Genomic DNA, 11,241 nt, shown 5'->3' with positions numbered 1-11,241 from the left:
AAAGCCCGTCGTTTGATTCGCTCTCGCGACATATTGATACCATACGCCGATTGATCTGCGCAGTGCGGCATACAGTCGAACACGCCTTTTATTATACAGAAACTGTGGTTGTAAAGGGCGCATGACTCACGAATCGTGTGAATCACGACGCTATAAAATGTCGCGTCATATGCCAACTATAGGACAAGACGCACAAAGACTGTCACGGTCAAAGACTACATGGGCGCGGGGCCACCGAGTCGCTGTCAGTCATCTGGAAACAGACAGTGGGCGTGTCTTTAATTCAGCAGCATTTTTAACTATTATTTTATGCTGAAAATTAATTGGAAAAATAGTTATGCTTAGTTGGATGTTTCCGTATCTACAGGATTTCATTTTAAGAGAGATCTAAAAAAACACCACTGTAAAAATACCTGTAGTTATGCAGCTGTTTGCCAGTAATTTACTGTAGATTTAAATATATGTTATTTACTGCCAACAGTTTGTTCAAAGTTAAATGAACAGTTTTTGTCAGAATAAAACTAAAATAACGCCACCATGCAAAGCAGTCTGGGAACAAGAAATCCTCATCAACCTTTTTCTGTTTTTTTCCTTCAGATTTTGAATGCTTTGCATGAAGCTGTTATTTTAGTTCGATTCTGTAAAGATAAAAACTTGTTCAAAGTTAAATTAACATTAAACGTTAACAAGCTGTTGCAAATAAATAACACATTTTAATCTACAGTAAATTCCTGGCAGTAATACTGTAATTTCTACAGATTTTTTTACAGTGTAGATAAAGATGAAATAATAATGGAACAAGAATAAGAGGACTAAATGTTTCAGTGAAGTTTATTTATGCCTAAACACTTTAAATGTATTCATCTCATACAACCTCTTAAATACATATTTACACATTTACAGAGTCTAATACAGAACAATGCTTTAATGCCAAATAAAAACAAGTAGAGCTAAAAGAATAACATGCAGCAATGTGCCACATAAAATGTAAAAATTGACAGTGATGTTGTATTGCTGAACATGATTAAACACATTTACAATTATGCAATTTTGAATATAAAGAAATCCAGTATAATATTTAGTTAATCGCCAAAATCAACCGTTTCTGATCAATTAATGTAGACCAACTTGTTGACAGATTTTAGAAAATACTTTACTTATTGTCAATTTCCTTCTTTTATACCAATGAAATGATAGATTATCATGACACAATAAATTACATTAACTAAATAACATACAATGTGAATACAACTGGTATGCTGTTACTGGAAAACTGTAATACCATGTACATGAAAGGTGCAGCTCAATAAAGTGACACATACAACAAAATACAATAAAATACAATTCATTGACACACAACAATAGTGGTCATCATATACAATATGTATATATTTATATACTGTTTTAATGAAAAACATGAGATAAAAGTTAATATCTGTACAAATCTTCTTTTACAGGAAATAATTTAAACTATACAGATTTTGATTAATACATACAGTGAATGACAGGACTTTTCACAGTCATTTCAATTGCTGGATTCAGGCATATCAAGAATATCTATCGTAAAAAAAACACAATTTCATTGTCTTGCTGCTACAGCAAATCAGACAGGAGCTTATGACGGTAAGAAAATCAGACGTTGCCAAAAGATACTGGATGTAAGATCAATACAACTGATGGAGACCCGTGATGTCTACTTAAAGACCCTATTTAAATAAAAGTCATTTGTAACTATGGGCTACTCGGATTGTTTTTGTTTTGTCATCATTTACGAAAACCATCATGCAGGTAACAGCATAATTTTAAAAAAAAATGGACGAAAAGACTACTTCAAAGGGATTAAAATGTATCGCTCCACATATAAAGAAGTAAATGCTGAGAAGGACTGGACCTCTATTTAAATATCCTGAATGGAGGACACTGACTCCAGAAGTCTGTATATTTTCTCAGCAGAAGTGATTCAATACAGTACAAGACTTGAGTAGCGTCAGTAAAAAGTGCACTGTGAGGGAGCTGCCACAAGGCGGCGCTGCAGCGGGTTCGAGCCACTGGCATCAGGCTTTGATGTCCGAGAAACTCGTGTAGGTCTCGCTACAACTGGAGGATGTGCTGAGGTTTCCAGATCCACTGCCATCTGTTGAAAATCACGTACAGTTACGTTAGTTACGATGTGATGTAGCAGCACACTGACTCACAGCAATTTTATTTGGTGGGCGATGTGTTACCCGAGCTGGAGAGAGACTGAGACGATTTAGATTCTCCGATAAGCGTGAGCAGGTTTGCGGCAGCGACCCAGCCCTCTTTACTGGACCTCAGATTACGCACAAACCTGAATGACCACAAAACAGAGCATTAACATGAGACCAAGACAACAAACGCATACAAATGCCGTCTAATTGTATTAATCGAGATCAAAGTACAACAGGGTCACAAATTTATGTCGCTCTTCTGTTACGTAACATTTGATATTTAAAACAAATCTAATTATGGGTTCGCTTCATCTGGAAAAACTGTAGTGAAGGCGAGTGTTGTCGAACTTGCACAACACTGAATGTAGGACACTTACCAACGTCCATCATCTCCCTCCTTCACCAGCTCCACTGTGTCTCCACTCTTTACCACCAGCTCCTGCGGTCCACTTTTGTCATAGTCAGCAACTACCACATACCTGCCTGGAGACTACACGCACAAACAAACAATCAAATATGAGGCTGTTGTGGGTGAAAGTCAAAAAAATTGGACAAGGGATTTTGGGTAATTGCAGCTACAATGACTCACCAGTTTCTTTCCTCCATCTTCCTCGGGATCAGAGTTCATGGGATCCTCAGCGCTCGAATAATCGTCGTTCTCCTCTGACGCATCCATAGACAGAGATGCCTTGGTGAACCCTTGAAGACGAGAACACAGGTGAACAACTTGGTGATGGTTGGGTTATGGTGATGTGGGACAAGAGAGTGGCAAACCGTGAAGATGGTGCAAGGAACTAGTAAGCTGCCTCTGAGTCTACTACTACTACTTGGGTAGCTGCACACCGATATTCATGCAGTTGATTTGAAACACTCAGTATCTCCATGTGGCACAAACACAGGCAGGTGAAACACAACAAACTGGTTGCAGTATAGTTTATACTAAATTGCACCAATGATGATAGATATAATCAAGATTGAGCACTTGTATTACTATAAACATGGGGTAATGCAACACTTAATATGGCCGATCTGGAGATGGAAGTCCCGCCTTCCAGTATAAAGAACCAATCAAAAATCGATTAACACTGTCAATTCTCTGGGGGATCACGTGAGACGCTTGCAAAAAAATCTGCACTAAATTCAAGAAAAATTCAAGAAAAATTAGCTTACCCCAATGGCAGATTTTTTTGCTTGTTTTATGCACAAAATCACTTAAATTTGATATTTTTGGTCTAAAAACTAGACTTACTTTCTTGGGTCGTTTTGCTCATTAAGTAAAAGCATTTTAATTTAAGAATTTTTAGCTATTTTTACTGAAAACAAGACAAAAATACTAAGAATTATTTTTCTTGAAAATAATTTTTTTGCAGTGCAGTTTTGGACCCGCCGGTGGATCCAGAGAGTTTAAGGGTTAATTGTGGTTTACGCACATTTCTGTCTTTCAGATATCAGTCTTTCATCATTCAAAAAGTTAGGAATTTAGTCCTGCATGACTGAAATAATTCCAACGTAGCTACCGAGTGGCACGACTTCCTTAAAGGGACTTTAATAGTCCACTAATATTTGACTGTACTTAATTTAATTAGTGCAGTAAATACTGAACAAATTATTTTCTAATAATTTCATCTAGTATGTAGCAATGCATTCTGGGCTTGTGTTAATGTTTTAATTTAATTTTAGCTAAATTAAGGTATCGCAGGGCCGAAGTATGCTCAATTTTTTACGCGTACACAAGGGTCCGTGTACAGTGTGTGTGATGCAATTTTTGTCATCAGAAGAGTGTGTGCGTACTGTACACGCACCACCAGATTTTTTTGAAACCTTGTGCCTGTTGTACACATAGGTCACGCGTACGTACAGGAGAATGTAGTATGTAGCCCAGGAGATGCATTGCATTTTGACAAACTCCGCATAGACGTACAAGTCAAATAAAGCGTTCATTATACTTCTGCGTAGGGTCTACGCTGTAGCCTTGAAGCCTTACCGTGGGTTCACACCAGCTGCGTTTGAGGCATCAGAATCGCGTCAACCACACCTAGTTTGCAGCTTGAACAGCTTGAGTTTACTTGCCCGATTCGCGTGTGAAAGCCGCGTGTGAAATTCTAGTCATCAAGACATTCACGCGGAAGCTTTTGCGACTCCGCTCGCTTTATTTAATCACGTCACTACTAGAGCAAGCTCCTGATTGGTTAACGCGGCACGTTTTTCCGCCTAAGTTCAAACTTTTCAACTCGCGCGTTTGCTGCGGCAATGCTGAATTCGCGCCATTCGCGCGAACTAGATGCGCGAATGAGGCGGAATCGCGTCTAATGCGCCACACTAAACGCCACATTTGCACCACGAGACCTCTAGACACGCGTCAACACGTCTTCACATTGACTTAACATTAAAATCACTCGCGCTTGACAGCTCTACCGCAGCTGGTCTGAACCCAGCATTAGACTAAAAGTCGGTTTTCATTCATACTTCTGCATCGTTGTTTGCGGTGACGTGCAATTACACATGCAGACCACTCGTAGGCAGTATCCAGGTGTGTAACGCACATTAGCAGAGCAACAACCGAAGAAGCAGCAACTTGCCTAGTAAACCCATTAATTGAAGAAGAAGCTTGTTTATGTTATTTGAGAGGTCAAGCATTGATGGAGGTAAATATATAGTGAATATTGTTTTAGTCACCTAATATCACCTCTCAACTTAGCCCATCTTTGTTTTTAATTTTTGACCTGACGGTAGGGGTTTTAGCAGACCAATCACAGAGCTTGCGGTGCAATGAAACGCCATTTCAATTTGGGAGCGGTGCATGTCAGGCTACGCCGCACAATTGATGCAGAAGTATAAAACCTGCTTAAACTGTGCTTTGCAAGGCTGTGCATTCGATCATGCACGTACGTTCCCGTAAAAGGCTCCTTAATCATGTCATCTATGTAGGCAGCTTACTAGTTTTAGGAATGAAGTATCTCTTGCTCGTGTACATTTGAAAAGAGAAATAAACAACCGCTTCAGGCATTGAGCTAACAGGAAGAGCTGTCTGTGTTTCATGTTCAGATGACAATGATTTTGATGATAGATTGTGAAAGGGGTATGTGACACAACCACAAACCAACACAAAAACATGTTCATGAGAGATAAATAAACATCTTTAAATGCATCTTTAGTAGTGGATAATTACGAATAACAGTGCATATAAGTGCTTGGCAGAGATAGATTTGTGGTTTCAGTAAAAGTGAATCCAGCACCGCAAACCAGCTGACAGAAACCCAAACCAGACACTCGTGCATCATTAAACTCGAATGTTTCCACCCGAAGGATTGTATTTTCTAAAGTGGATTCTCTTGCACAATCATTGCAAATTACAGTAAAATTACCGTGTTTCAAAAAAGGCTTAAATTGGGAATGTTGATATCATCCATCACTTACTGTACAAGCAATTATATGAAATCTCAGCATTGGTTTCACATATACCTAAAAGGCATTTTTAATAATAAACAATTGAGCAGTTATGTCTATAGCAGATGCTATCTGGCATAAACAACCACTCGCAGTAAAATAATACAATGCTTCGTAGTTAGTGCTTCCAGTCTGTGTTTGGGAGTTTGCCACGAGTGAGCAATAAAGACGACGGAGTAGTTAAAGTTCATTCCCACACCAGTCATCTAGTTACCTCTCCTTTTAGCCTGTAACAGACTAGATGTGCTCAGCCACTTCACTCGGGTAAGAGTGATGTGAGGACCTGCGTCTGCGGGAGAGGCAGCCAATAAGAACCTTTCACCGCTTTAGTATCCACCCCCATAGATCAGTTATAGCATGATATACAACTAAATATAGATTTGCATGGATTGTGAGCACATTACACATAATATCCTGTAGAAGGGCTTTACATTTGGATTTGATGTATGGATCAGGTGAAACAATACATAAAAGTAAAATATAATGAAAGTCTATGTAATATGTACAAATAAATGCTTAGGATGGCCATGAGTGATTTTACACGAAGGCATGCTGGCTGTACCTTTGAAGCCAAATGGCGTGGGATCGCTCTTAATCTCATGTCTTTTAGTTTTGTGATCGGGACTAGGGGGAGATCCTGGCAGCCAAAGCAAGAAGGAAAAAGGGAGAAAGCATAAGAAAGGACAAAACCAGGAAACAAGAAAAAGACAGGGTTGGTAGGAAGGTACACACACATGAGACATTTTTGACTCATCTTTTGAAGTTGTAAAAGGCGTTTACACTAACAGTGATCTGGAGCAATCTGAAGCTATTTAAGTAACAACAACAGATAGCAATGCGGTAAAGTTGAATTACGCCGGTGATGTAATGTGGCAACTACCAATGGGAGAGGAGATGCTAATCCGCTTCCTGATAGAGTTGAAACCTAAGGTGACGTAGGAACGACTGCTATCAGCAAATAGCAGATAGAGTCCACTGTACTGTGATGACCTCCAGGAATTTAATTGCCTGCTGTGTGACCGCGCCTTAATACTGTAACCGGTGACAAGGTCTTTGACGTAAAGTAAAGTCACGACTACGTCAAGCAAGAAGACAGATACTCGGTTTCTATTACAGCTATGTTATGCTGGGTAATTCGACCTACAGTTGAAATCTCATTGGTTCTAACATCCTGCTCCACAAATATTTCAAATATTTAATCGCCTCTAAATGAGTTGGATTTTGTCATTTTGTATGGATGGACCAATGCTATATTTACAGAGCACCTAAGAAAAGTAAATAAAGTTGAAACTTTTGTTTGCGAATGTGAAACTGTTGCATGCGCATTTGAAACTGTTGCGTGCGCATGTGAAACTATTTTGTTTAGTTTTGCGTGCCTAAGTGAAACTTTTGCGTGCGCGCGTGAACCTATCGCGTTTAGTTTTGGGTGCGCACATGAAAATTTTTCATGCGCATGTGAAACTATCTCGTTTAATTTTGGGTGCGCACGTGATACTTTTGCGTGCGCACGTGAAACTATCGCGTTTAGTTTTGGGTGTGCACGTGATACTTTTGCGTGCGCACGTGAAACTATCGCGTTTAGTTTTGGGTGCGCACGTGAAACTTTTGCGTGCGCATGTGAAACTATCTCGTTTAGTTTTGCGTGCGCACGTGATACTTTTGCGTGCGCACGTGAAACTATCCCGTTTAGTTTTGCGTGCGCACGTGATACTTTTGGGTGCGCACGTGAAACTTTTGCGTGCGCACGTGAAACTATCGCGTTTAGTTTTGGGTGTGCACGTGAAACGTTTGCGTGCGCATGTGAAACTCTCTCGTTTAGTTTTGGGTGCGCACGTGAAACTTTTGCGTGCGCATGTGAAACTATCTCTTTTAGTTTTGGGTGCGCACGTGATACTTTTGCGTGCGCACGTGAAACTATCGCGTTTAGTTTTGGGTGCGCACGTGAAACTTTTGCGTGCGCATGTGAAACTCTCTCGTTTAGTTTTGCGTGCGCACGTGATACTTTTGCGTGCGCACATGAAACTATCCCGTTTAGTTTTGCGTGCGCACGTGAAACTAAAGCGTGCGCATGTGAAACTATAGCGTGCGCAAGTGAAACGATCTCGTTTAGTTGAAACTTTTGCTTTCACTAAACTTTAAAACAAAATCTGCACGTGAATGTTTCACGTGAGCACATGAAAGTTTCACGTGAGCACATAAAACTAAACTTTAGTTTTTTTTACTCAAATGTCACCTTAGGGGCTCGGTAAATATTCTATAGTGTTAAAAAATGTGTTGGTTCAACTTAAAAAAGTAAGTTACCACCGTTTTTCAATATTTTATGTTCTTACCTCAACTTAGACAAATTTATCTTTTTTCAATGCGTGCACTTTAAATCTTTTTACAGCACCTTGTTAATGTGTTAGCATTTAGCCTAGCTCCATTCATTCCTTAGGATCCAAACTGGGATGAATTTATAAGCCACCGAATACTTCGATGTTTTCCCTATTTAAAGACTGTTACATGAGTAGTTACACGAGTAAGTATGGTGGCACAAAATAAAACTTTTGTTTGGATCCTAAGGAATGAATGGGGCTAGGCTAAATGCTAACACATTCATGACGCCCTGTACAAAGATTAAAAGTGCACGCATTGAAAAAAGATGAATTAGTCTAAGTTGAGGTAAGAACATAGTAAAATATTTTTCCTTTAAAAATATGAGTTGAATCAAAAATGTTGTGTTAAAATTGTTTAAAAAGTTTTAAGGCAACCAGGTGACTTTTAGGTTGAACCAACATTTTCTTACAGTGTACAGTTAGCAACTACTGATGCTAATCTAGACTCATCCACAAGCTAGTTTAAAGTATCTGAGATGGCAATATACCTGGAGGACAGAGAGTGACCATCGGTAATGTTTGACTTTTACCACCAGAGGGCGATACGAGCTCTGCAGTTGGATAAATTAAGTCAAATTTGAAATGTTCATTTTAAAAATGTATAATTAACAAATTATTTGACAAATGTTTTAGCATAATTCAGTAACAGTACTGTATTTGCCATTTAAAGCCGTTTCCTATAGCTGTACCTTTTTGGCTCTTGAGGTTACTGAAGCCCTGCAGTGTAAAACGTTTTTTTGCCACTGCAGCTCTCTCAGTGTTGGGACTGGTGACAGTCTCGTCTATTCTCCACAGAAGAAAAGAAGACAAAGGAAATAAGATTACAGGATTAGCCAGAAGAATAAGAGAAATAGACAGGTATAAGAAAATAACAGAGGGCTGAAAAGAACATCACAGAAATGCAGAAGGACAGCAGCGGACTTCTGAAACACTATGGGATTGTTTTTATTGATAGGTTATCTGAATCAAAAATATGCTGTGTCCGAAATAAATTCCATTAATGAGGAGTTTTCTTGTCAATTAACAGAAAACGTTTTTACGACAATCCATATTTCTGCTATTATCCACTAGGTGGCACTCTTATTCAATTTATAAAACTTGAGTTTACTTACTGTTTTCATTCACTTATTCGTGTGAACTATATTAGTGAACTAATGTAGGGAATAGTGAATGAAAGTAGGCCTATAGGGGGGATATTTTGGACATAGCCATAACGTCAACTGATTCCAAACAACATCCTGTGTAACATAAGATAATCAACATCTAATTGGTTGAAAAACTGATCACGTGACTCAGTGACTTGTTGAGAAACATTCGTTGATAATTCTGAGCATAGAGTCTGACAATGTAGTTAATAGCACCTTATTGTGTTTGTGAAGCAATATATCCATAAACTCAGGACAACTGACTGACCTTTGATCTTATCAGTGTTTTTGGGTAATGATGTCATGCTGGAATCCACTACTGTTGGGTCGGTTTTCTTCTCGTCTCCCTTCTTGACGCTCTTTGGGTTGCTCTTAAAGGGGCTCATGATAAGGGTGGTGCTGGTGGGAGTTAACTGCTCTGAAGTCTTCTGTTGACTCGCTTCTGTCACACATCAAAATCATTAGAAACATAATGACAGACTTTTTTATAGAAGCAAGCATGAAATGTGATCCTAGACCACAATACCAGTCATAAGTCACGCGGTGTATTTGTAGGAATAGCCAACAATACACTGTATTAGTCAAAATGATACATTTTTATTCCAAAATCATTAGGATATGAAGTAAAGATCATGTTACATGAAGATATTTTGGAAATTCCCTATCATACATATATAAAAATGTATTTATCATTAGTAATATGTGTTGCTAAGGACTTCATTTGGACAACTTTAAAGGCAATTTTCTCAATATTTTAATTTTTTGGCACCCTTAGTTTCCAGATTTTCAAATAGCTGTATCTCGCCCAACCATCGTCCTATCCCAACAAACCATAGATCAATCAAAAATCTAAATTGACCCTTATGCCTGGTCTTGTAGTACAGAGTCACAAATGTGCTACTGTATAAAATTGTCTTATTTTATTATTTGGTTCAGCTATACAAAATCCTAAAATAGTTTGTGCTCATAAATACCATACGTGTTGACAAATGATTAGTAAGGCACAGGGTTTCTCACCTCTACAGGCTTTTAGCTGGCCAGTTAAAACCTTTCGGATCTCATTTACCCAAGCTGTTTTGATCTCTGGTGTCGGTGCCTGAAAATAAATAATAAAATGAAATGGCAAAGAGCCTATTATAGTGAATCATGTACATTCAAATAGATTTACAGAAGGCTTGCTTTTAAAATTTAAAAAGCTGTTTACCTGTACAATATAGACCTCCTCCCGAGAGTTGCACCAGATCTCAAATTTTTTGTTGTCACTTTTTGCGTTTTCAGTAATACCTACAGCGCTCATCTATCAGATGAAAAGACAAACATAATCAGACTATTTTTCTTGAGATATACTCTACTGTTAACCACGTATACATTATTTTAAACAATATGAATGGCTCAAGCTAATCGAGTTTACATCCACGTGTTTTTATGTACATTTTGGAAGATCATACTGATCAAAACATTCACATTGATTTCTACCTTTGGCATGACCTTACTCAGTCAATATTATAAGATATCAAGGTTTTATTTTCACAGCGTGACCTTTACATTATATAGGATGACTTTATGTAGAAAACAGCCAATCACAAAAAATGACTTTAACTCATTTGCCGCCAGTCTTTTTTTTTTAAGTTGCCCGCCAGCATTTTTTGTGATTTTCACAAAGTTTCCAAAAAACTTCCAGGAAAATATTCTTCTAAAAACATATAAAAATACAAGTATATCAAATGTAAGAACAGACCCTCTGCTTTCAAACAAACAATAATTAAACAAACTAAACTAGAAAAACCGTTTTATTCTATCTATATCTTTTCTCTGCTTATAAATTCTTAAATATGTTTATTTTTCTTCAAATATAAAAATTTGTTAGCAAAAAAGCTGAAATAATTGCATTTTTGGAAACGAATTATGTTCAGATTGATGATCAGATTGTGATTAGATTCAGAACGATTATCAAAACATAAACGCAGTGTAAAAGAAAAAAAAATTTGCTTCCATTTTTTTGTAAATCAGGGAAGTGCGCCATCTGGTGCATTATCGCGGTATTACAAATAACCCTAAAACCTCATCAGTAATGCTGCGTTCACA

At 38.0% G+C, this 11,241-nt stretch overlaps 1 protein-coding gene across 13 annotated transcripts in view; it reads right to left on the bottom strand.

The window, feature by feature from the left end:
* Nucleotides 1-813: 813 nt before the first annotated feature.
* Nucleotides 814-11,241, bottom strand: part of LOC135785855 (guanine nucleotide exchange factor DBS-like) — an 88,016-nt gene continuing 77,588 nt past the window's right edge. For 6 of the 13 annotated variants that reach the window (XM_065295441.1, XM_065295436.2, XM_065295444.2 and 3 more), the window contains 11 exons: nucleotides 10,361-10,453; nucleotides 10,174-10,252; nucleotides 9,425-9,598; nucleotides 8,701-8,793; nucleotides 8,500-8,562; nucleotides 6,199-6,273; nucleotides 5,851-5,925; nucleotides 2,779-2,888; nucleotides 2,567-2,679; nucleotides 2,226-2,329; nucleotides 814-2,134 (listed from right to left, as the gene is read on the bottom strand). In XM_065295441.1, coding sequence (XP_065151513.1) covers nucleotides 2,055-2,134; nucleotides 2,226-2,329; nucleotides 2,567-2,679; nucleotides 2,779-2,888; nucleotides 5,851-5,925; nucleotides 6,199-6,273; nucleotides 8,500-8,562; nucleotides 8,701-8,793; nucleotides 9,425-9,598; nucleotides 10,174-10,252; nucleotides 10,361-10,453 — 1,059 coding nt within the window. In that variant the 3' untranslated portion in view covers nucleotides 814-2,054. The remainder of the gene's footprint in view (nucleotides 2,135-2,225; nucleotides 2,330-2,566; nucleotides 2,680-2,778; nucleotides 2,889-5,850; nucleotides 5,926-6,198; nucleotides 6,274-8,499; nucleotides 8,563-8,700; nucleotides 8,794-9,424; nucleotides 9,599-10,173; nucleotides 10,253-10,360; nucleotides 10,454-11,241) is intronic. The other 7 variants (XM_065295437.2, XM_065295439.2, XM_065295440.2 and 4 more) reach the window with 7 other exon arrangements.

The sequence above is a fragment of the Paramisgurnus dabryanus genome, chromosome 4 (assembly GCF_030506205.2).
Source record: "Paramisgurnus dabryanus chromosome 4, PD_genome_1.1, whole genome shotgun sequence".
Lineage (NCBI taxonomy): Eukaryota > Metazoa > Chordata > Actinopteri > Cypriniformes > Cobitidae > Paramisgurnus > Paramisgurnus dabryanus.
Note: the sequence above shows the minus strand (reverse complement) of the source record. Positions and strands in the feature narration are given on the sequence as shown.